The sequence below is a fragment of the Berghia stephanieae genome, chromosome 4 (assembly GCF_034508935.2).
Source record: "Berghia stephanieae isolate SIO BIC M18660-M18661 chromosome 4, UCSD_Bste_1.3, whole genome shotgun sequence".
NCBI classification, from domain to species: Eukaryota; Metazoa; Mollusca; class Gastropoda; order Nudibranchia; family Aeolidiidae; genus Berghia; species Berghia stephanieae.
In genome coordinates, this window is record NC_088363.1 from 94,830,261 (window position 1) to 94,857,497 (window position 27,237).

The 27,237-nt window shown below is 33.5% G+C and overlaps 1 protein-coding gene across 1 annotated transcript; it reads left to right on the top strand.

Moving 5' to 3' along the window:
• On the top strand, positions 1–27,016 carry LOC144971896 (cation-dependent mannose-6-phosphate receptor-like). Its single transcript, XM_078912968.1, has 9 exons — positions 1–151; positions 1,856–2,072; positions 3,080–3,258; positions 7,431–7,540; positions 8,968–9,107; positions 9,634–9,719; positions 11,480–11,829; positions 24,174–24,200; positions 26,457–27,016. Exons 2-9 carry the CDS (start codon positions 1,912–1,914, stop codon positions 26,574–26,576), a joined length of 1,173 nt encoding a protein of 390 aa, XP_078769094.1. The 5' UTR covers positions 1–151; positions 1,856–1,911; the 3' UTR covers positions 26,577–27,016.
• Positions 27,017–27,237: the final 221 nt, after the last annotated feature.

Here is a 27,237-nt window from a genome sequence, read left to right on the forward strand (position 1 = left end):
CAGAAATCACGTGAACTGTAAAATAGTAGCTAAGGGAACTCACTCCCATTATTTCTTACGTTGTCAGTTTTCTGAACAGTGAAAAATTTACTCAAAATTATAGTAACTTGATTGCAGAATCCAAATAAAACAGGATAAATTAAGCAGTTTTGTAAGTGCCAATCAAATAGAATTCAATTTCACGGACTTTATTTTTTTTCAATGGATTTTCAATATTTATCTTTGCCTCAAATGTGTCCGACAATACAATAACGATGGACGATTGATTATAAGTCTCACTAAATTTTCAAAGCTGTCAAATCATTCTGAAAATTGTTTCATTGGATTCCTTTCACAAAAACAATCAAAATTCATATTATAGGTTTATGATTGTGGCACTTATAGTTATAGCTTTTGAGATATGGTCAAAACAGTGAGCCTACACATATCACAAAGAGAATACAATAAATGGATAAAAAATTGTTTCCAAAACTATACACCTGTTACACCTTTTTATTTAAACAAAGGATCTGTTGTTTTTTTTTAAATGCTCGCAAAGCTAAAAAAAAAAAAAAAGGTAAAAATGCTAGTTGTGGACTTTTCTAAATAAGTCCTCATAATCATAACAGCTTTAAAATAGAACAAAATACCAAACAAGGAATGCCATGCTCAAAACCCTTCTTCAGCCAATTGCAAATAATATTTTTTTACTCGATGTACAAAAATGGATATCCATGGCTCATGGAGTTTATTTATCCCGGCTTCTATAGCGTGAATGGACAATAGAAATTGCTTGCTACCTTTTGAATAGGACGTTAGTCTTTTGCAAAGTACTATCCACCAGATCTAACAGACCCTGCTACCCATTCACAGCTGGGTAGTCAGGGGTATCAGAAAAATATCTCGATTGCACCCGGGATCGATCTCAGTCCCTTTGCATGTTAAGTGAGTGCTCTACCAACTGCACTGTCAGAAAATAAAATACTAAATAACTAAACACACAATGACAATGTTTCGGGTTCAAATCCCTTCTTCAGCAAATAACAATAATAATAATTTTTTAAACTTTTAATGTAGAAAAATGAATATAGCAAACCTCAAAGAATAATAAAATACTAAGTAAGGCATATATCTGGATCTAATGAGTAATTTGCCACTCATGATGACCACACCTGACTGGTTGTCTTGGACACCATGCCTTAACTGGTCTGTGGGGAGAATTAGAGATTTTTAAATAAATAATATAAAGATGCTAAAATTAGCTTTGTTCTGTTGATTTTTATCTCTAAATGTATCTTTGAATTACTTTACTAGAACAAAAAAACAAATGTAATGCTTTAAAACAGACATCTTAATTCTGTAATATAAGAATTTTACAAATTCATTTGTTTGTAAAACCTTACAATTTTATATTCATTTTACAACTTACTTATTTACCCTTATTTCATTTTTAAAAAAGATTCTGAAGACCATATACATTTACTTTTACTTCTGATGCTTTGTGATATTGTTACAAATCTTTATTGGATTTTTATCATGTACCATACGTCTGTACAAAGAATTTCCAAACGGATGAAACAAAGTATTACTATTTTTTATACCATTATTATTATTATTATTATTATTATATATTATTATTATTATCATCATCATCATCATCATCATCATCATCATCATCATCATCATCATCATCATCATCATTATTATTATTATTATTATTATTATTATTATTATTATTATTATTATTATTATTATTATTATTATTATTGTTATCATTATACTGTGCATCTCTAGAGGATTTTAAGATCAATTTCTTCATGAATATATATATTTAAATTTCACATATTTCTTGCCATTCTTTTCTCTTCTGATCCAGGTTTCTTGCCACAGTTGTCTGTCCTTGACCTCATTTGTTTGGAAGTTGGAAGCATCATGACTCCCAGGATTTTCATAGTCATATTGGTCACCATTTTTATTCGTCACGGCATTGCAAAGAAATCAGATGTGGACTCAGGTGCCTGTGTGTTTGATAAGTATAACAATGACCATGAACTCCACTCTGTAGAAAGAATCAGGGGCCTCATTGGAAAAAGGTAAGACCTAGTATTTTTGATGAATGTTTTAAACAGAGATGAGAACAAGAAATGTTATAAAGCCCAAGTCATATATTCAACTGATATATAAGATGATGAATTGTTTAACTTGTGATCCATACCATCATTTCATTTTAAACTTCTTCTGGAGGCACGTTTGTTGGTTTAATCATAATTGGATATTTGATCCCCATACATTAATATTTGAAGAGCTCTTTTTGTCTGCATTCATACATCAAAATGTTGCCAGTCCCTTGAAAATTTGACCAAATCAATTCAATCACACGTTGCCAACTGCGATGACCTCGCTTTTCTTTAGTGCTTTCTTTTATAGATTGAGGTATATAACAGTCCCAGCCAACCTCTACTCTTGATGCTAGATACAGTTATGTAAGATTCTTGGTAAAGCACTTTTCCTCAAAATATTTATTAAATATTTTTTCCTTAGTTGCCTTTTCTGATACACAATAAAGTAAAAAGAAATTCTATTGGAGACACTGACTCTAATCCACCATCCATTTCAATAGATTTGACTTATGTGACGTAAGAGGCTTTTTATTTTCTCATGTCTCGTCTGTCTGAAAGATTTAGTTAAGACTTCAATTTATCACTAGCTCAGCTGCGAGCTACCTCCGTGCTCTCTCTCTCTCTCTCTTGTAGTTTATTTCCTCCATGCTTTACACTTAGATTTATTATGCTTAGTTACGTCGCCATCACTGACAGAATATTTTGTAGTTGTATCAATTCTTTACTTCTCATCGGAGAAGGTCTGTTGTAAAACGGTTTCCAAAGGTAATTTCTAATAGAGGAGATCATTTCGAACAGAGGAATTCTTAACATTTTATCACATCCTTGATTAATTGATAGATAGAATTTATTGGTTTACACATTGTGAATTTATTTCTCAGATTGTTTCATACGATTTGGATTTAAAAATATATTTTTAAAAAATTTATTTATTAATTTTTTAAATTTTATTTATTATTTATTTTTATCATCTCTCCCAGTTTTACTTCCCAAAGTGCCGATGGTCAATGGCAGTACACTGTAGGAATTTGCACAGATTTAAAATCAAAACTTGCAAATGCTGATAGTGATGCAGGTGCTGTGCAGATTAAATCTGATGGGAAAGAAAATAAAGTGCACAAAATTGGATCCTTAAAAAATGTTCATCTAATGGCTGGAAGTAAGTGAAAAAAGTATGTAGGACTTATTAGGGACCTTTTCAAATGTTACAATATTGTGAAATGTGCTTATTAGGGACCTTTTCAAATGTTACAATATTGTGAAATGTACTTATTAGGGACCTTTTCAAATGTTACAATATTGTGAAATGTACTTATTAGGGACCTTTTCAAATGTTACAATATTGTGAAATGTACTTATTAGGGACCTTTTCAAATGTTACAATATTGTGAAATGTACTTATTAGGGACCTTTTCAAATGTTACAATATTGTGAAATGAACTTATTCAATTGTCCATTGGTAATCTCACGACAGTCCTTTGAAAAAAAAAATGAATGTGCATATGTACTTGTACCCGAGTTTCTAAACTTGGTAAATTTTTGTGATTGCCAAATTGTCCGATAATGTGGGAAAACAGAATGATTTCATTGTAAAACATGACCCGAAATGTTCGCTTTTCTCAGCAGATTTGGCTTTGGCCTAATTGCCTGCTATGAAAACAAGTTGGGCAATTACAAAAAACCCAAAAGGAGAAGAGAGAATGAGCCACCATGACAGGGTTCACAGTTACTCACTTCTAAGTTATATATTCTCTGACTGGGTCTCACAAGGATGCCCTTTTCAGTCTTCATTTCTACCATCCTTATTAGATTTTCTTTACCAGGAAACACCTTCGTGGTAAGACCAAGAGGTCACCTCAGTTTTGGGATATTGTCATCCTTGACCAATACAGCAGAACCCACTTTAATCCGTCCCTGTGGTTTAGCTACTGGAGCATGAGGTAAATGTCCAATGTAATCATTGCTCCACACTGCCCAAAACGACTTAAGCTCTTTGTTACGGGTTTGAACCATTTGAATCCTATTCTCCCTAGTGGCCGTACAAAGACTTTATAGCACGTCTCTCTGATGTTCCTTGGACAACTTTGTACATTTCTTCTTAAGAATCCAAGTTTTGTATTGGCCTTTATACAAACTTTATCGATGTGATGCTGCCAAGACATTTTGTTATCAAGAGTTAATCCAAGATATTCTGCTTTTTGTATTGTCTCCAATTTTTCTTCATGAATATAATCAATAATAGTCTAAATTTATTATTTGCTTCTTGTTTGTTATACGAATTAGCTGGCATTTCTTTGGGTGGAATTCCATTTTCCGTTCTTTCTCCCATGATTGTAGTCTGTCCAGGTTTTCTTGAAGTATATTGTAATCGTTTGAATTTCCCTATATCATTGGTGTAAATCAAAAAAAGAAATGGGCCTAAAACTGTTCCTTGAGGTACACATGACAGGACTGGAAGTGATGATGACATTTTGTTCTCAACCATGACTCTTTGGGATCACATCGAAAGAAATGATTTAATCATGCGTAGGTGGTTTTTGAGATTCCATATATATCAAGCTTGCTCAAGAGGCTTTGGTGGTGTACTTTATCAAATGCTTTGCTGAAATCCAGTAGAGTGGCATCTGTCTGGCCTCCTTTATTAATCGTAATAGCAAATTCATCACAAGTCGTGGTCAGTGGGTGGTTGGATGGGAGCATCACCCTTGAATCATATACCTATGATGTTCGCATGGGTGTACGATCCGATAGTGATGTCGTTTCTTCTTCTCTTTACTAGCCTATCCTGCTTCTCTGGTTTGTGATTGTATTTTTGACAGGGGATATTTTTTTTCCTGTAAATCCTCTGCCTGTTTGTTCTTGGTTATTTATAATTTAGCTTATGATATCTTTAGGTTATGCTTTTGATTGACATTTGTACTATTTTTGTTAGATTGCTTGTTTTTTTGTTTCAGCGGTCTCATATAACCTCAATTGTGTTGGAAGAGACCTAAAGCAACAAACAAACAAACAAAATGGTCAGTTGTGACTCACACAAACGATGTTTGCGAAAGCCATATTGGAAATCAGTCAGCACTGTGTGATAATCAAGGTGTTTCATGATATTGCTGCATATTACGTATTCCAGCAGTTTACATGACATTGATGTGAGAGATACTGGTCTATAATTTTCAGCAATGTGTTTGTCGCCCTTTTTGAATATCAGTGTAATGTGGGCATCTTTCCAGTCTTCAGGAACTTGACCTTGGTCCAAAGAGACTTGGTAGAGGAATGTATACATGGGAGCCAGTTCATTACAGAACATTTTAAAGTATTTAGCTGATATGCCATCTTGTCCAGAGGCCTTATTTTCATTGAGGTTTCTCATAAGCATGAGAAAATGTTTCTTAGATATAGTGATTTGCTCCATTGGATCTACTTTGTTTCCATTTCGTATCCCCTGGACTTTGCAAGATGGTTTGGAGAATACTAATGAAAATTGTTCATTTCAGATATTTGCCTCTCTTCTTACTACTGGCTCTTGTGACATCTTTTGATTTTTGTCTTTCAGTCGGGCTATTCCAATATTTTCTTTGTTTTTACTTTTAATGTACGACCAGAGTTGTTTGCTTCTTCCGGTGTCTTTGTCAATAATTTTTTGTTGATGTACAAAATCACTGGTTTCTTGCAGATCGTTTAATATGTCTATATTTCTTAAGAACAGTCTCAGATGGAGACAACTTTGCTCTTATGAACCATTTTTTCTTCCTCCTCAAGATATGTTTGGTCTCTGTATTCATCTAAGGTTTGTTATTTGAGGTAGTTGTTAGTTTTGTTGGTACATTTTCTTCTTGTATTAAAAGGAGGTTGTTCTTTACGCATTTCCAATGGGAGTTAATGGACATATTTTTGTGATGGTTTGAAGAAAAAAGCTACCAAAATTTTAAATTTCATATTTCATAGACACAATGTCAGCCCTTTTCCACAAATAATTTTCCGTTTTAGTGGCTTTCTTCTGGGATTTTACTTGAGGGATGTCAAGGTCACTCAACCCTGGTATCAATTTTATTTTGTCAACTAGGTTAGGGCAGTTTGTGAATAAATCGTTCAATTCGGCATTTTTTTGGGTCTTATGTCTAATTATTTGCTTTAGATTAAGGTCCATACTTGTTTCCAGGAAAAGTTCATTAGTTTCTTTATTAAGCTGACATCTTCCAACTCTGCTTAACAGTTATTCTATTTGTGAGTTTCGAATGATGATAATGTGTTTTATCAGCTCTATATGTCTCATTATCACTTCAATCTTATGCCTGGGTGGGGTTCCTACCTCCCATAGTGGGCAGGGAGGTACTTATTGTGTCTTCTATCCCCCTATATTGTTTTCCAACTTGCATTCTGTCTTTGTCTTGGAATGAAATTGCTTGGTTTTGTCCTGGCCCTGGTCGGGGTCCTGGCTGGGAGGAAGACAGTCAAATGCATAGTTATTGTTTTGGGAGATGATATTTTTTTCCTTGTAAATCATCTCTCTGTTATGTATTATTATATTTGTTATAATTTATAATGTAAGCATTTGAGTGTGTTCCTCTTAGTGGGGGCCGTGCATGTGTCCGGATGAGACTTAATGGTGATCTCAAACTAAGTACATTGAAGATATGCTCTTGGAATCTACATCTGATCCCTATGTGTTCCCAGTTCCCCTTTGTCTTACTTTTTCTTGGATGCTTTAATTGTAATTCTATAACTTTTTACTATCCCATTTTCTTCCTTTTTACTGGCGCTGATATAACCTAAATGTGTTGCAAGCGCCGTAAAACCTTTAAAAACAAAACAAAACAATTCAATCTTATGCGAATGTTGTTTTTACATGTGTGTTTGTAGTGCAATTTCTTGTCAGTTGGTAACCCCTCAAACACTTAAAAGACAATTTTTGCACTTCAAAATTTGTTTCTCTTTCTGCATCCATTTTCTTGAGACTCCAGCATTTATGAGATGCATATCTTTTTTTTCACATAAATAACACATAGGCTTGTTTTGAAGGATTGCAGCAGTCAGCAGGCGTCTTTCACGACTACGATCCTCGAGCGAATATGGTTTCTGGTAAGACTCTGAAATATGGTGTCTGGTAAGACTCTGACCATTCCCTCTTAGAAATTTCATCTTTTAGAAATCCCATCAACCAGACGAGGTCCCTACCTTGCCATCACTTTCTTGTGCCCATTTGATCCTAAAATCATGGGGTAACAGTATTGGTGCCAATGATTTATATGAATTGTCAAATTTGTTTATGGTGCATCTGTGGCAATGTGCTATTTAATATTCATGTTTGTTTATTTTGATATTCACATTTTTTAGGGGACTGGGCAATACTGGAGTACAAAGATGGAGAGGTATATGGATCTCACTGTGGGTCAGAACCCAAGAGAACAGTCATCATGTTGTCTTGTGATGAAGGTGTTGATACAGTAAGTATTACAGTAATATGCGATTGTATTCATTTAATTCAAGTGTTATGGGGATTTTAATCTCTTTTTTATTTTGGTGGGGGATGGGGGGAGAGGGTTAGTTGTGTTATTTGATTTTTTATTTCTAGAGTCTTACTCGGATAAGTTAATCATGATGTTGATGACAATTATATTGATACTATTGAGAAGAAGACCAAAGATAATAATGAAAAAAATGGGGAAATACTCCAAAGCTCACCTCCAAAAGCTGCTTACTTATGAATTGTAGAAATATATTAATTAGCATGCATCTACAGAAAGTGATGTACACAGGTGAGTCCATTTTTTTTTTTCAATTTCAAAATTTTAGGGAAAAATATACAAATTTTCTTGATTGATAGAGGCAGATCTAAAACAGCCAATGCAATAAATCCATTCAAAGTGAAATCTCTGTTCAGACAACTGTTTATAATAATAATAACAACAATAACAATAATAATTGATTAATCCCATAAATGACTCTCAATAATAATAACAACAATAACAATAATAATTGATTAATCCCATAAATAACTCTCAATAATAATAACAACAATAACAATAATAATTGATGAATCCCGTAAATAACTCTCAATAATAATAACAACAATAACAATAATAATTGATGAATCCCGTAAATAACTCTCAATAATAATAACAACAATAACAATAATAATTGATGAATCCCGTAAATAAATCTCAATAATAATAACAACAATAACAATAATAATTGATGAATCCCGCAAATAACTCTCAATAATAATAACAACAATAACAATAATAATTGATGAATCCCGTAAATAACTCTCAATAATAATAACAACAATAACAATAATAATTGATGAATCCCGTAAATAACTCTCAATAATAATAACAACAATAACAATAATAATTGATGAATCCCGTAAATAACTCTCAATAATAATAACAACAATAACAATAATAATTGATGAATCCCGTAAATAACTCTCAATAATAATAACAATAACAACAATAATAATTGATGAATCCCACAAATAACTCTCAATAATAATAACAATAACAACAATAATAATTGATGAATCCCGTAAATAACTCTCAATAATAATAACAACAATAACAATAATAATTGATGAATCCCGTAAATAACTCTCAATAATAATAACAACAATAACAATAATAATTGATGAATCCCGTAAAAAACTCTCAATAATAATAATAACAATAATAATAATAATTGATGAATCCCATAAATAACTCTCAATAATAATAACAACAATAACAATAATAATTGATGAATCCCGTAAATAACTCTCAATAATAATAACAACAATAACAATAATAATTGATGAATCCCATAAATAACTCTCAATAATAATAACAACAATAACAATAATAATTGATGAATCCCATAAATAACTCTCCTGCAGGCGGCTGCTAAAATGATCCACATAGAAGAAGAGAACCAGAAACAGGAGGGATGCTATTACCTCTTTGAGATGAAGCACAAAGCTCTCTGTCCGAAATCCACTGGAAAAGTTCTCAGCGTGGGCTCTGTTCTGCTCATTACGTAAGTTCATATTGACTTTTTATTTTATTTCTTTTGGGGAGTCTTGTTGTACGAGCTCAGTATGACCCGTAGGTCTCTGATTCGTAACCCATTATGGGTGGTGCAAAGGTGAATCTTTGAAATTACTTACTTTCTCTCACCACCATCAGCTACAAAATGGATGCATAGCTTGCAACAGCGATATCTCTGTTTTTTTTTTTTTTAAAAGGATAATTATAGTGGCATATTACAGGCACCCTGTCTTGTCCTACATGTCAAGTATTGTCGTTGGTTGTTGAGATTTGAGTATCTTTAGTACAGATTGCACAAAATAAAAGCTCACCTGAAAAAAAACAACAACTTTTCTGTTCTTTATGTTAAGGTCCCATTATCTCATTGGTATAGCGGTATAGCCTTGATAGAAGCAAAAGGACCAGTGTTGATGAGGTTTTTAAAAAAAAACAGATCTCAGGAAAAGTACTTTGATAAATCCTACCCATATGGCAACAAGCATTTGCTACTGTCCATTTAACACCACATTTACCAGGATAAACTCTTGCTCCATGGGCCTTATGACTCAGAAAGGTTATCTTCCTCTTTTCTTTTTCCTTTGTGCTGTGATTTCTTTGGGTGGTTAGAGGTTCAATGTGACCAACTTCTATTGGCTGAAAACAGATTTTGATGAGGGGAAAATGGGAGAAACGTATTTACCACTGTTTATTAAAGAAATATAAAGGCTTGTGGAAGCTTTTTGCCTCATTGAAATTCTTGTGTTATATAGACCTGTAAATTCTCAGTCAATTAACTGAAATCAGTCAATTCATCAAATTCAAATATTTTTAAAAAGGGAAGAAAGAATTGAATAAAGAAGAATTCATGAATCATAGTCGATTGACTGTAAATTTAAGGAATGTTCCACAGCGCTACGCATAGCTCATGGGCGTTTATATTAAAACGATGGATATATATTGCCAAGGCTAAGCGACGCTTTTTAGAATTGCTGTGTCTGAACACACCCCAGTGTATTTTCACACAGCCTTCGTGAAATTATTTTTTCACTTTCCAAACCTGTCGTAGCCAATCTGAGCCGCCGAGCAATAAATTTCACTGTTTCGTCTAAGCCAAAATTGACCACATTTACTTGAAGGACAGAAAAGTATGAAAAAGAAAAATTTGATTCGTTATGTAGACACCTTCAAATCGAAAGTTAAATCATTGCTACAAGCACATCTCGATTGCCTCATGTTGTAAACAAATTGGTTGACCGTTTCTAAGTTTCTTCACTGATTGGGTACCTAATTATAAGGAACAATGGTAATAAGCCTAATTAATTCCCGCACAAATTAGTTTTCTGCCATTGCTTTGCTCAAGTGAGCTTGCTGTTTACCTTTCATTTTGATTCTTTGGATTTTACCGCTACGACGAATTACGAAGAGTTTCAGTTTCAGTCAATTTTTATAGAGCTCATTTACAGGTCTAGTTATATAACTGAAATCTGAATACAGAAATATCAGAGGAGTGATGTAATGTTGAATGCAGGGTTATATTAATAAGATAAATCAATTTGTCTTTTTAAAAAATCTATTTCTTATTTTCAGTGTAGTGTAATATTATTGATTCTGAGCTCATCCTTTTTTTTCGGGTTTGCGATTTTCTGTAAATTCTTAAAGCTCTTCATACTTCTTTGACTTAAAAGTTATCACCTAAACCAGCTTTTTTTTCAATGATGTGTTCAGTTTCTTCAAATTCTCAGCACGTTTTATGGCCCATTCTAAAGGTGTAATATGTGTCATGTGATCATTTCAGAAATGAACCTTTAGTCTGGCCCCTCAGGAAAACGCGACCGATGCGGCCGCATAATTTGCCACTTACCGCAATGCGGCCGCATAATTCACCTTTTACCGCATAATTATGCAAAATATGGTTTTTAGCGTGAATTTGTGACCATTGTATGAAGAAAAATGAAACCGAAAAAGTCTGACGATGTACCCAAATACGTGACCGTGACTTCCCTTTAACTTTAAAGGGAGGCTATTCCAATTCCAAGCAGGGTTGCCAAATGTCCTTTTTTTGGCAGAATTTGAAGTCGTCTGGCAGAAAAAAATCGGTTTGGCAGTTTGGCAGATTTTATTTTCCGAGGCCTAGGATGAATGTATAGGTCTACTCCACGTTTTCCATTGCAATTTTTATGTATTAGTGATTTTTTTTAACTTGGGAAATGAAAAAAAAAATTATGACATCGGCCTTGAGAATTTTTTGTTTAACAAAACTGATGAGTTTTCAAAGGGGGTACTATAAATAGTACGGTTTGGCAGATTTTTGTGGTATTTGGCAGATTTTTAAAATCCAGTTGGCAGAATGCCTGAAACTAATCTGGCAACCCTGATTCCAAGTGTACGATTTGATTTGTCTTCTTGAGATCTACCCTGCGAAGCTGCTCCTGTCTCCACCTTGGGATCAACTTGAGAGTCTCACAAAGCTGAAAACTGTACCCGAGGAGGAGATCAAGAGGTACACCCGGCAGCTTGGGGCCCTCGCGGTGAAGAACTCCATCACCTCTTCTGTTGACGTGCCACATTTTTGGCAGTCCATTTCTGATGAAGTGCCCGCTTTGGCTGCTTGTGCCAAGTGGTACATATACACCACGATCAACAGCGCTGATGCTGAGCGCAGTTTTTCTGTTCACAATCTGATATTGTCAGACCGGCGCAGGAGTCTTAGCACAACATCTCTGCGACATCTAGCTTGTCTGTGCTACAACAAAAAATAAGTTTTGAATTTGCGTCGTAGTTCTTTAGTTTTGAATTGGTTAAATGTAAATAAAGCAATGGAAAAATTTAGACAGCTATTTATTACTTTTTTCTTGTTTTGCATAATTTGTAATTTCCCTTGAATAATTTGCCTTTTTCCCCCGCATAATTTGGGATATTTTTTTTGCATATTTCCGGGGGGCCAGTTTAGTGATTAATCTGTGAATCAGCCCAAAAGTTCAGTTAAAAATTTCAGTTTGTTAAAACAAACAAAAGCTTGAATGGACAACCCTGTCTACAGTTTGTAGATAACCATTGTTTGGTAAAAACAAACAAAAGCTTGAATGGACAACTCTGTCTACAGTTTGTAGATGAAACCCTTATTGGTAAAAACAAACAAAAGCTTGAATGGACAACCCTGTCTACAGTTTGTAGATAACCATTAATTGGTAAAAACAAACAAAAGCTTGAATGGACAACCCTGTCTACAGTTTGTAGATAACCATTAATTGGTAAAAACAAACAAAAGCTTGAATGGACAACCCTGTCTACAGTTTGTAGATAACCATGTTTGGTAAAAACAAACAAAAGCTTGAATGGACAACCCTGTCTACAGTTTGTAGATAACCATTAATTGGTAAAAACAAACAAAAGCTTGAATGGACAACCCTGTCTACAGTTTGTAGATGACCATTAATTGGTAAAAACAAACAAAAGCTTGTATGGACAACCCTGTCTACAGTTTGTAGATAACCATGTTTGGTAAAAACAAACAAAAGCTTGAATGGACAACCCTGTCTACAGTTTGTAGATGACCATTAATTGGTAAAAACAAACAAAAGCTTGTATGGACAACCCTGTCTACAGTTTGTAGATAACCATGTTTGGTAAAAACAAACAAAAGCTTGAATGGACAACCCTGTCTACAGTTTGTAGATAACCATGTTTGGTAAAAACAAACAAAAGCTTGAATGGACAACCCTGTCTACAGTTTGTAGATAACCATGTAATTGGTAAAAACAAACAAAAGCTTGAATGGACAACCCTGTCTACAGTTTGTAGATAACCATGTTTGGTAAAAACAAACAAAAGCTTGAATGGACAACCCTGTCTACAGTTTGTAGATGACCATTAATTGGTAAAAACAAACAAAAGCTTGAATGGACAACCCTGTCTACAGTTTGTAGATAACCATGTTTGGTAAAAACAAACAAAAGCTTGAATGGACAACCCTGTCTACAGTTTGTAGATAACCATGTTTGGTAAAACAAACAAAAGCTTGATGGACAACCTGTCTACAGTTTGTAGATAACCATGTTTGGTAAAAACAAACAAAAGCTTGATGGACACCCTGTCTACAGTTTGTAGATAACCATGTTTGGTAAAACAAACAAAAGCTTGAATGGACAACCCTGTCTACAGTTTGTGATAACCATGTTTGGTAAAACAAAAAGCTTGAATGGACAACCCTGTCTACAGTTTGTAGATAACCATGTTTGGTAAAAACAAACAAAGCTTGAATGGACAACCCTGTCTACAGTTGTAGATAACCATGTTTGGTAAAAACAAACAAAAGCTTGATGGACAACCCTGTCTACAGTTTGTAGATAACCATGTTTGGTAAAAAACAAAGCTTGAATGGACAACCCTGTCTACAGTTTGTAGATAACATTTTGGTAAAACAAACAAAAGCTTGAATGGACAACCCTGTCTACAGTTTGTAGAACCATTTGGTAAAAACAAACAAAAGCTTGAATGGACAACCTGTCTACAGTTTGTAGATAACCATGTTTGGTAAAACAACAAAAGCTTGATGGACAACCTGTCTACAGTTTGTAGATAACCATTTTGGTTTTTTTTTTTTTTTTTTTTTTTTTTTTTTTTTTTTTTTTTTTTTTTTTTTTTTTTTTTTTTTTTTTTTTTTTTTTTTAGCTTGAATGGACAACCCTGTCTACAGTTTGTAGATAACCATTTTGGTAAAAACAAACAAAAGCTTGAATGGACAACCCTGTCTACAGTTTGTAGATAACCATTATTGGTAAAAACAAACAAAAGCTTGAATGGAAACCCTGTCTACAGTTTGTAGATAACCATTGTTTTTAAAAACAAACAAAAGCTTGAATGGACAACCCTGTCTACAGTTTGTAGATAACCATGTTTGGTAAAAACAAACAAAAGCTTGTTGGACAACCTGTCTACAGTTTGTAGATAACCATGTTTGGTAAAAACAAAAAAAGCTTGAATGGACAACCCTGTCTACAGTTTGTAGATAACCATTGATTGGTAAAAACAAACAAAAGCTTGAATGGACAACCCTGTCTACAGTTTGTAGATAACCATTGTTTGGTAAAAACAAACAAAAGCTTGAATGGACAACCCTGTCTACAGTTTGTAGATAACCATGTTTTTTTTTTTTTTTTTTTTTTTTTTTTTTTTTTTAAAAAAAAAAAAAAAAAAAAAAAAAAAAAAAAAAAAAAAAAAAAAAAAAAAAAAAACTTGAATGGACAACCTGTCTACAGTTTGTAGATAACCATTGTTTGGTAAAAACAAACAAAGCTTGAATGGACAACCCTGTCTACAGTTTGTAGATAACCATGTTTGGTAAAAACAAACAAAAGCTTGAATGGACAACCCTGTCTACAGTTTGTAGATAACCATGTTTGGTAAAAACAAACAAAAGCTTGAATGGACAACCCTGTCTACAGTTTGTAGATGACCATTAATTGGTAAAACAAACAAAAGCTTGTATGGACAACCCTGTCTACAGTTTGTAGATGACCATTAATTGGTAAAAAACAAACAAAAGCTTGAATGGACAACCCTGTCTACAGTTTGTAGATGACCATGTTTGGTAAAAACAAACAAAAGCTTGAATGGACAACCCTGTCTACAGTTTGTAGATAATAATAATAATAATAATAATACACATTTATATAGCGCTCATTCTCGTGTAAAACACAAGCTCTGGGCACTTTACAATATAAATATCAATTTTAAGTGAAAAAAAAAAAAAAAAAAAAAAAAAAAAAAAAAAAAAAAAAAAAAAAAAAAAAAAAAAACAACAACAATAACAATTCATAGCCAAATCAAGGATTCATATAGAGTCAAGAAAAACAAATACAGTAAAAATGTGTCTTGAGATTCTTTTTAAAAGTAGGTAAAGACTTGCACTCCCTCAGACCACGTGGTAGTTCATTCCAAATCTTGGGGCCGAAACAAGCAAACGATCTATCACCAAATTTTGTTCTTGATCTTTTTTCCGAAATTTTCGTTTGGTCATTACATGATCTTAAAGTGTAATTTTCAAATTTACACATGACCACGTGATCTGTGAGATATGCCGGTGCTATACCAGCCAAACACTTATAAACAAGACACGCTGCTTTGTAATATGTGCGCTTTTCAATGGGCAACCAGTGGAGAGAGGCCAACAAAGGGGTTGCATGATCAAATTTTTTTTTTGCCAAAAACTAATCTTGCTGCACTGTTTTGCAGTAGTTGCAATTGTTTAATAGAAGCCTGAGGCAAGTTGACAAGCAGCGAGTTACAATAGTCTAGTTTCGAAAAAATGAGGGAAACAACCAATGTTTTACATGTTCCAATTGCAATATACTGACGGATCGAACTGATTTTCTTCAATTGAAAGTATAATGATTTACAGAGAGCAGAAATGTGAGCTGACATTTTCATTTCTGAATCAAAATAGACACCCAAATTTTTCACAGTCTTTGAAACTTTGATCTTTTCACCCCCAATCAACACCTCAAGACCATCATTCACCTTCAACTGCCCTCTATTTCCCACAATCATCACTTCTGTTTTTGACTCATTCATTTTCAACTTGTTTGCATCCATCCACTCTTTCACATCCGTCACACATTCTTCCACACGTTTCACAATATTTTCGAGATTTTTAGTTTTATCAGTAGCATAAAGTTGCGTATCATCTGCATAGAGATGATAGCGCAGCCCATGACCAGTGATGACATTAGATAATGGAGAAGTATACAAAACAAAAAGAATTGGACCCAAAACAGAGCCTTGAGGAACACCAAAAGACAATGTATGTTGACGAGAAAGTTTATCTAAAATCATAACCTGTTGCTTTCTGCCATCTAAATAAGATTCAAACCACTGCAAGACAGTCCCAGACAAGCCAAAGGTTATATTAAGTCGTTTAATGAGAATACCGTGATCAATAGTATCAAACGCCGCCGAAAGGTCTAACAATGTCAGAAGAGAAACAGAACCTTTATCTAAAACATCAAGCAAATCACTCGCAACACAGCACAGAGCAGTTTCTGTGCTGTGGTAAGAACGATAAGCTGACTGAAATTTTTCCCATAGATTGTTTTCATGGAGATGTTGTGAAAGACGTCTGAGTACAACTTTTTCAAGGATTTTAGAAAGAAATGGCAGATTTGAGACGGGACGGTAGTTACTAAGGTCATTTACATTGAGATTTTGCTTTTTTATGAGAGGCTTTACAATTGCATGTTTATAGATATCTGGGACTTGTCCTGAGATAAGTGACTGATTTATAATATAAGTTATGCAAGGTAACAATTCAGGAAGACATAATTTCAAAATATTAGTTGGTAAAGGATCTAAATCACATGACTTCGAGGAAGATGAAAAATTATTTTAGAAATTTCTTCTTCAGTTGTTTCTTTAAAACAAGAGAATCCCTGTGAACCCGAAAAAGGGTGGAAATTTATATCTTCATTTTGCCCGAGGTCCAAATTGTTCCGAATTTTCGATATTTTTCCCATAGATAACCATTAATTGGTAAAAACAAACAAAAGCTTGAATGGACAACCCTGTCTACAGTTTGTAGATGACCATTAATTGGTAAAAACAAACAAAAGCTTGAATGGACAACCCTGTCTACAGTTTGTAGATAACCATGTTTGGTAAAAACAAACAAAAGCTTGTATGGACAACCCTGTCTACAGTTTGTAGATAACCATGTTTGGTTAAAACAAACAAAAGCTTGAATGGACAACCCTGTCTACAGTTTGTAGATAACCATGTTTGGTAAAAACAAACAAAAGCTTGAATGGACAACCCTGTCTACAGTTTGTAGATGACCATGTTTGGTAAAAACAAACAAAAGCTTGAATGGACAACCCTGTCTACAGTTTGTAGATAACCATGTTTGGTAAAAACAAACAAAAGCTTGAATGGACAACCCTGTCTACAGTTTGTAGATAACCATGTTTGGTAAAAACAAACAAAAGCTTGAATGGACAACCCTGTCTACAGTTTGTAGATAACCATGTTTGGTAAAAACAAACAAAAGCTTGAATGGACAACCCTGTCTACAGTTTGTAGATAACCATGTTTGGTAAAAACAAACAAAAGCTTGTATGGACAACCCTGTCTACAGTTTGTAGATGACCATGTTTGGTAAAAACAAACAAAAGCTTGAATGGACAACCCTGTCTACAGTTTGTAGATAACCATTAATTGGTAAAAACAAACAAAAGCTTGAATGGACAACCCTGTCTACAGTTTGTAGATGACCATTAATTGGTAAAAACAAACAAAAGCTTGAATGGACAACCCTGTCTACAGTTTGTAGATAACCATGTTTGGTAAAAAACAAACAAAAGCTTGAATGGACAACCCTGTCTACAGTTTGTAGATGACCATTAATTGGTAAAAACAAACAAAAGCTTGAATGGACAACCCTGTCTACAGTTTGTAGATAACCATGTTTGGTAAAAACAAACAAAAGCTTGAATGGACAACCCTGTCTACAGTTTGTAGATGACCATTAATTGGTAAAAACAAACAAAAGCTTGAATGGACAACCCTGTCTACAGTTTGTAGATGACCATTAATTGGTTAAAACAAACAAAAGCTTGAATGGACAACCCTGTCTACAGTTTGTAGATGACCATTAATTGGTAAAAACAAACAAAAGCTTGTATGGACAACCCTGTCTACAGTTTGTAGATGACCATGTTTGGTAAAAACAAACAAAAGCTTGAATGGACAACCCTGTCTACAGTTTGTAGATGACCATGTTTGGTAAAAACAAACAAAAGCTTGTATGGACAACCCTGTCTACAGTTTGTAGATAACCATGTTTGGTTAAAACAAACAAAAGCTTGAATGGACAACCCTGTCTACAGTTTGTAGATAACCATGTTTGGTTAAAAACAAACAAAAGCTTGAATGGACAACCCTGTCTACAGTTTGTAGATGACCATTAATTGGTAAAAACAAACAAAAGCTTGATGGACAACCCTGTCTACAGTTTGTAGATAACCATTAATTGGTAAAAACAAACAAAGCTTGAATGGACAACCTGTCTACAGTTTGTAGATGACCATTAATTGGTAAAAACAAACAAAGCTTGAATGGACAACCCTGTCTACAGTTTGTAGATAACCATGTTTGGTAAAAAACAAACAAAAGCTTGAATGGACAACCCTGTCTACAGTTTGTAGATGACCATTTTGGTAAAAACAAACAAAAGCTTGTATGGACAACCCTGTCTACAGTTTGTAGATAACCATGTTTGGTGAAAACAAACAAAAGCTTGAATGGACAACCCTGTCTACAGTTTGTAGATAACCATGTTTGGTAAAAACAAACAAAAGCTTGAATGGACAAACCCTGTCTACAGTTTGTAGATGACCATTAATTGGTTAAAACAAACAAAAGCTTGAATGGACAACCCTGTCTACAGTTTGTAGATAACCATGTTTGGTAAAAACAACAAAAGCTTGATGGACAACCCTGTCTACAGTTTGTAGATACCATTATTGGTTAAAACAAACAAAAGCTTGAATGGACAACCCTGTCTACAGTTTGTAGATAACCATTATTGGTAAAAACAAACAAAAGCTTGAATGGACAACCCTGTCTACAGTTTGTAGATAACCATGTTTGGTAAAACAAACAAAAGCTTGAATGGACAACCCTGTCTACAGTTTGTAGATACCATTTTGGTAAAAACAAACAAAAGCTTGAATGGACAACCCTGTCTACAGTTTGTAGATGACCATGTTTGGTAAAAACAAACAAAAGCTTGAATGGACAACCCTGTCTACAGTTTGTAGATGACCATTTTGTAAAACAAACAAAAGCTTGATGGACAACCCTGTCTACAGTTTGTAGATAACCATTTTGGTAAAAACAAACAAAGCTTGAATGGACAACCCTGTCTACGTTTGTAGATAACATGTTTGGTAAAAACAAACAAAAGCTTGAATGACAACCCTGTCTACAGTTTGTAGATAACCATTTTGGTAAAACAAACAAAGCTTGAATGGACAACCCTGTCTACAGTTTGTAGATACCATTATTGGTAAAAACAAACAAAGCTTGAATGGACAACCCTGTCTACAGTTTGTAGATAACCAGTTGGTAAAACAAACAAAAGCTTGATGGACAACCCTGTCTACAGTTTGAGATAACCATTATGTAAAAACAAACAAAAGCTGAATGGACAACCTGTCTACAGTTTGTAGATAACCATGTTGGTAAAAACAAACAAAGCTTGAATGGACAACCCTGTCTACAGTTTGTAGATACCATTATGGTAAAACAAACAAAAGCTTGAATGGACAACCTGTCTACAGTTTGTAGATAACATTTGGTAAAAACAAACAAAAGCTAATGGACAACCTGTCACAGTTGTAGATAACCATTTTGGTAAAAAAACAAAAGCTTTATGGACAACCCTGTCTACGTTTGTAGTAACCATGTTGGTAAAAACAAACAAAGCTTGTATGGACAACCCTGTCTACGTTTGTAGATAACCATTTTGGTAAAACAACAAAACTTGATGGACAACCCTTCTACAGTTTTAGATACCATGTTTTAAACAAACAAAAGCTTGAATGGACACCCGTCTACAGTTTGTAGATACCATTTTGGTAAAAACAAACAAAAGCTTGAATGGACAACCCTGTCTACATTTGTAATACCATATTGAAAACAAACAAAACTGATGAAACCCTGTCTACAGTTTGTAGATAACCATGTTTGGTAAAACAAACAAAAGCTTGAATGGACAACCCTGTCTACAGTTGTAGATAACCATGTTTGGTAAAAAAACAAAAAACTTGATGGACAACCCTGTCTACAGTTTGTAGATAACCATGTTTGGTAAAAAAACAAAAGCTTGAATGGACAACCCTGTCTACAGTTTGTAGATAACCAGTTTGGTAAAACAAACAAAAGCTGAATGGACAACCCTGTCTACAGTTTGTAGATACCATTTTGGTAAAACAACAAAAGCTTGAATGGACAACCCTGTCTACAGTTGTAGATAACCATGTTGGTAAAAACAAACAAAAGCTTGAATGGACAACCCTGTCTACAGTTTGTAGATAACCATTTGGTAAAAACAAACAAAAGCTTGAATGGACAACCCTGTCTACAGTTTGTAGATAACCATTTGGTAAAACAAACAAAAGCTTGAATGGACAACCCTGTCTACAGTTTGTAGATAACCATTTGGTAAAAACAAACAAAAGCTTGAATGGACAACCCTGTCTACAGTTTGTAGATGACCATTAATTGGTAAAAACAAACAAAAGCTTGAATGGACAACCCTGTCTACAGTTTGTAGATAACCATTATGGTAAAAACAAACAAAAGCTTGAATGGACTCACTAAACCTAAACAACCATTGTCAACCAGTCATTGTAGATAACCATGTTTGGTAAAAACAAACAAAAGCTTGATGGACAACCCTGTCTACAGTTTGTAGATAACCATGTTTGGTAAAAACAAACAAAAGCTGAATGGACAACCCTGTCTACAGTTTGTAGATAACCAGTTTGGTAAAACAAACAAAAGCTTGTATGGACAACCCTGTCTACATTTGTAGATAACCATGTTTGGTAAAAACAAACAAAAGCTTGAATGGACAACCCTGTCTACAGTTGTAGAAACCATGTTTGGTAAAAAAACAAAACGCTGAATGGACAACCTGTTTACAACATTTGTAATAACCCTAGTTTGTAAAACAACAAAGCTTGATGACAACCGCTACAGTTAGTGATAACCATTTTGGTAAAAACAAAAAAAGCTTGAATGGACAACCCTGTCTAAGTTTGTAATAACCATTGGTAAAAAAAACAAAAGCTTGAAGGACAACCCTGTTACAGTTTGTAATAACATGTTTGGAAAACACACAAAACTTGAATGGAAACCTGTCTACAGTTTGTAGATACCTTTGTTTGGTAAAAACAAACAAAAGCTTGAATGGACAACCCTGTCACAGTTTGTAGATAACCATGTTTGGTAAAAACAAACAAAGCTTGAATGGACACCCGTCTACGTTTGTAAAACCAGTTTGGAAAAACAACAAAGTTGTATGAAACCTGTCTACATTTGAATAACCGTTTGTAAAAACACAAGTTGAAAGAACAAACTGTACACTTGTAATTAATTTGGAAAAACAAACAAAGCTTGAATGGACAACCCTGTCTACAGTTTGTATAACCATTTTTAAAAAAAACAAAAGCTGATGGACAACCCTGTTACAGTTGTAAAAACAATGTTGAAACAACAAAGTTGAATGTAACATAAGTTGTAGAACCTGTTTGTAAAAACAAAAAAAAAAAACTTTGCACTTGTAGATAACCTTGTTTGGAAAAAACAAAAGCTTATGGAACTGTTACGTTTGTAAACCTTGTTGGTAAAACAAACAAAAGCTTAAAAACCGTCACGTTTGTAGATAACCATGTTTGGTAAAAACAAACAAAAGCTTGAGCAACCCTGTTACAGTTTGTAAACCAATTGTAAAAAAACAAAGTTGAATGACACCTGTCAATGTTAATAACCATTTGTAAAACAAACAAAACTTGATGGACAACCAAGTTTGTGAAACCTGTTTGAGTTTGTAGATAACCATGTTTGGTAAAAACAAACAAAAGCTTGAATGGACAACCTGTCTACAGTTTGTAGATAACCATGTTGGTAAAAACAAACAAAAGCTTGAATGGACAACCCTGTCTACAGTTTGTAGATAACCATTGTTTGGTAAAAACAAACAAAAGCTTGATGGACAACCCTGTCTACAGTTTGTAGATAACCATGTTTGGTAAAAACAAACAAAAGCTTGAATGGACAACCCTGTCTACAGTTTGTAGATAACCATTTTGGTAAAAACAAACAAAAGCTTGAATGGACAACCCTGTCTACAGTTTGTAGATAACCATGTTTGGTAAAAACAAACAAAAGCTTGATGGACAACCCTGTCTACAGTTTGTAGATAACCATGTTTGGTAAAAACAAACAAAAGCTTGAATGGACAACCCTGTCTACAGTTTGTAGATAACCATTGTTTGGTAAAACAAACAAAAGCTTGTATGGACAACCCTGTCTACAGTTTGTAGATAACCATGTTTGGTAAAACAAACAAAAGCTTGAATGGACAACCCTGTCTACAGTTTGTAGATAACCATGTTTGGTAAAAACAAACAAAAGCTTGTATGGACAACCCTGTCTACAGTTTGTAGATAACCATGTTTGGTAAAAACAAACAAAAGCTTGAATGGACAACCCTGTCTACAGTTTGTAGATAACCATTGTTTGTAAAAACAAACAAAAGCTTGAATGGACAACCCTGTCTACAGTTTGTAGATAACCATGTTTGGTAAAAAAAAACAAAAGCTTGAATGGACAACCTGTCTACAGTTTGTAGATAACCATGTTTGGTAAAAACAAACAAAAGCTTGAATGGACAACCCTGTCTACAGTTTGTAGATAACCATGTTTGGTAAAAACAAACAAAAGCTTGAATGGACAACCCTGTCTACAGTTTGTAGATAACCATGTTTGGTAAAAAAACAAACAAAAGCTTGAATGGACAACCCTGTCTACAGTTTGTAGATAACCATTGTTTGGTAAAAACAAACAAAAGCTTGAATGGACAACCTGTCTACAGTTTGTAGATAACCATTGTTTGGTAAAACAAACAAAAGCTTGAATGGACAACCCTGTCTACAGTTTGTAGATAACCATGTTTGGTAAAAACAAACAAAAGCTTGAATGGACAACCCTGTCTACAGTTTGTAGATAACCATGTTTGGTAAAAACAAACAAAAGCTTGAATGACAACCTGTCTACAGTTTGTAGATAACCATTGTTTGGTAAAACAAACAAAAGCTTGAATGGACAACCTATCTACAGTTTTAGATACCATTGTTTGGTAAAAACAAACAAAGCTGTATGGCAACCTCTACAGTTTTGTAGATAACCATGTTTGGTAAAACAAACAAAAGCTTGATGACAACCTGTCTACAGTTTTAGATAACCATGTTTGTAAAAACAAAAAAGCTTGAATGGACAACCCTGTCTACAGTTTGTAGATAACCATGTTTGGTAAAAACAAACAAAAGCTTGAATGGACAACCTGTACTACAGTTTGTAGATAACCATGTTTGGTAAAACAAACAAAAGCTTGATGGAAACCTGTCTACAGTTTGTAGATAACCATGTTTGGTAAAAACAAACAAAAGCTTGAAGGACAACCCTGTTACAGTTTGTAGATAACCATGTTTGGTAAAAACAAACAAAAGCTTGAATGGACAACCCTGTCTACAGTTTGTAGATAACCAATGTTTGGTAAAACAAACAAATAGCTGATGGACAACCCTGTCTACAGTTTGTAGATAACATTGTTTGGTAAAAACAAACAAAAGTTGAATGGACAACTGTCTACAGTTTGTAATAACCATGTTTGGTAAAAACAAACATAAAGCTTGAATGGACAACCCTGTCTACAGTTTGTAGATAACCATTGTTTGTAAAAACATACAAAGCTTGTAATGGCAACCTGTCTACAGTTTGTAGATAACTCTGTTTGGTAATAACAAACAAAAGCTGATTATGGACAACCTGTCTACGTTTGTAGATAACCATGTTTGGTTAAAAACAAACAAAAGCTTGATGGCAACCTGTCTACAGTTTGTAGATAACCATTGTTTGGTAAAAACAACAAAAGTTGTAATTGGACAACCTCTGGCATACAGTTTGTAGATAACCATGTTTGGTAAAAACAAACAAAACTTGATGGAAACCTGTCTACAGTTTGTAGATAACCATTTTGGTAAAAACAAACAAAAGCTTGAATGGACAACTCTGTCTACAGTTTGTAGATAACCATTGTTTGGTAAAACAAACAAAAGCTTATGGACAACCTGTCTACAGTTTGTAGATAACCATGTTTGGTAAAACAAACAAAGCTTGTTATGGACAACCTGTCTACAGTTTGTAGATAACCATGTTTGGTAAAAACAAACAAAAGCTTGTATGGACAACCCTGTCTACAGTTTGTAGATAACCATGTTTGGTAAAAAAACAAAAGCGGAAAGATTTGGGTAACCTTGAAGCAGTGAGTTTTATAATGATGGTTGAAAATGATGATGTTGATAATAATAATAATAATAATAATAATAATAATATAATAATAATAATAATAATAATAATAATAATAATAATAATAATAATAATAATAATATCATCATAATATTAATAATAATAATAATCATAATATTAATAATAATAATAATGATGATGATGATAATGATAATAATGATAATAATAATAATAATAATAATAATAATAATAATAATAATAATAATAATAATAATAATAATAATAATAATAATAATTGTTATTATTATTATTATTATTATATTATTATTATTATTATTATTATTATTATTATTATTATTATTATTATTATTATTATTATTTATTCAATCAGTGTTATGAAGGTTGGATTTTATTACTTTTCTTAATAAGTTTTTATTTTATTCTTTCTTCTTTTAGGATTTTAGTTATTTATTATCGTTTTCCTTGTCATCATTTATTTAATCCTTTACATTCTTTGTCTGTCATCTGCAATTTTTGCGGCCGCAAATGGCAATTTGCGGCTGCAAATATCAGGGCGATCCGCAAATTTTGGCAAATTTCCCAAAATTGGCAAATCGTGGCAAATTTTGGGAAAATTGGCAAATCGCGTGGCAAATTTTGGGGAAAAAAAAGAAGCAAAAACAAAATAACGAAAAAAAAAGTGCGAAACTTGAGAAATGTTGCAGCTTTGCCTGGGACCAAACCAAGGGAAGCTACTCTCTACGAATAATGATCCTTTAAAATCTTTGTAACAACGCTAATCACAGTCATTTCATTTCTCAAGTCCTTAAATGTCATATATTGTCTTTTATATAATTTTTTTCTGTATCGCATGTTAATTTTTACTGAAACGCTTAGTTTTCCTCCGCAAAGTTTTTGGCAAATTTTGGTCTTTTTGGCAAATTTCTTGGCAAATTTCTGGGTTTTTTTGGGCAAATTTTGGCAAATTTTAGGTCCCAATTTGGCAAAAAATGCAGATGACAGCTTTGTGGAACATAGGGCTTCAACAGTACATCTCCACCATATTCTGTTCTGTGCCCTCTTCTTCATCCTCACAAGACCTTCTCCGTGTTTTCTTTGACCTCCCAACCTTCCTTTTTCCATGAGGGTTCGAGTCCTTAGCTTGTCTCCTAATGTCTGTTGTTGGTTTTCTGAAATTGTAACCAATCCATTTCCATTTTCTTGAGATTTGGTTGCTAATTTCCTCTTGTCCATCTTTCAACCACAAGTCTATTTTACTGATTTTCTCAGGCCATCTGATACCGAGTATGCTTTGAAGACATCTGTTAAGGTTTGAAGTTATTTACAAAGAGTATTGGTCACTTTCCATGTTTCTGAGCTATACAGAAGGACTGCTTTTACGTTAGTGTTCTATATTCTGAATTTGTTTTTCAGTGATAGATTTGTTGATATCCATTTGGGTCTGAGGGTGATAAATGCATGTCGTGCTTTTCCTATTCTCGCCGCTATGTCTTCATCTGTTCCTCCAGAATCTGTAAATCTGTCTACATTCTTCAGATTGCTTCCATTTACTGAGATGAATGTTATGGATGCTGTTTTGTAGTCTCATCACCTCTGTTTTCTTTGTGTTTATTCTTAAGGCTGTGCTGCTTCCTTGACAAGTCTGTCTGATTTTGGTTGTAAATGTTGATGGGATTGTCACAATAAACAAATATCATCGGCAAAGTTAAGGTCCTTTTTACTGGTGCTGAAATGACCTAAATTATCTCAAGCGCCTAAAACCCTTAAAAACAACAAACAAACAAACAACTTGCTTGATCATGTCGTTATTTGATAATATTTATATAAGTTTCAGGTATGCCGTATTGATGTAGTATTTTCTATATAACCTGCCTATCAATTCTGTCAAATGCCTTTTCAAAGTCAATAAAATTCATATAAATTTGTGATTGCCACTCAAGAGACAGTTCTATTAACAGTGATGATAATCTTCTGTGGATCCGCGGAATTCCGAGATTTGAGGATTTTCTGAGAGATTTTCTTCCTGATTTTACTGTGTCAAACATTTACTCTTACCTTTAATGAACGTCTTGTTGTCTGTTTTGTATAATCAGTTTTCATTAAAAATATTATTGTTACTGTATGTTGTTGTTTGCTTCTTGATGCATGCTTTATTCTTTATTGAAGCTGATCTATTCATTTCATCTTTGTTCAAAGCTTGTTCTTTTGTGTTTTCATGACTGTATATCCCATCATATTCTATCCTTCTTAGGATGGCTGTGATTTTGTATGCCGAAGCAAAGGCAGACAGACTACTGGATTTAGAGGCATTGGAGATGACCAACTGGATACAACAGAGGAAATACGGGATGATAATCTGTTGCCAATGTAAACGGGTTCATAGCATGTTTCAGTTATGATTGAAAGTAAATGTGACCTTTGGATGATTTAAGTACCTACAAATTGTCTAACTGATTTTGATTATTAAATTTTTAATCCTGGGAAAGCTGTGTGATTTTTAGTTTAGCGGTGATTGTATTTTAAAACTTGGTTTGATTTTTTGGATTGGTCACAATATAAACAACTAAATTGTTTGTATCAAAGCTAAAGATTCATCTATATTTGTGAAAGTTAATGATCTATATGTGATGGAGATGGGATGATAGTGGAAGTGGAAGGATTATTGATGGTAAAGGTGGTAGAAATCGAGGTAAAGTTATCTTCTGTTGTGTTACAATAGTTACAGTTGAGAAAACGGTAAGAGAAGAAATTGGACAAAAAAAAAATAATCAAAAAAAAAAAAAAAAAAAAAAAAAAAAAAAAAAATATATATATATATAATATATATATATATATATATATATATATATATATATATATATATATATATATATATATATATATATATATATATATATATATATATATGCTTGCTTGCTTGGTTAGTTTTCCATGTATAAATGCATTTTATAACATAGGAGTCATCATTAAATCATTGTCTTCAAGCTGCCTACAATATCAATGATGGAGAGAGAGAGAGAGAGAGAGAGAGA

What these genes read in the sequence shown, in the direction of transcription:
- LOC144971896 (XM_078912968.1), top strand. Translation starts at nt 1,912, where the DNA reads ATGACTCCCAGGATTTTCATAGTCATATTGGTCACCATTTTTATTCGT. An exon ending in TGTTCATCTAATGGCTGGAA is followed by an intron (nt 3,259 to 7,430) that starts GTAAGTGAAAAA and finishes CACATTTTTTAG; the next exon opens with GGGACTGGGCAATACTGGAG. An exon ending in GGCTCTGTTCTGCTCATTAC is followed by an intron (nt 9,108 to 9,633) that starts GTAAGTTCATAT and finishes CACATTTACCAG; the next exon opens with GATAAACTCTTGCTCCATGG.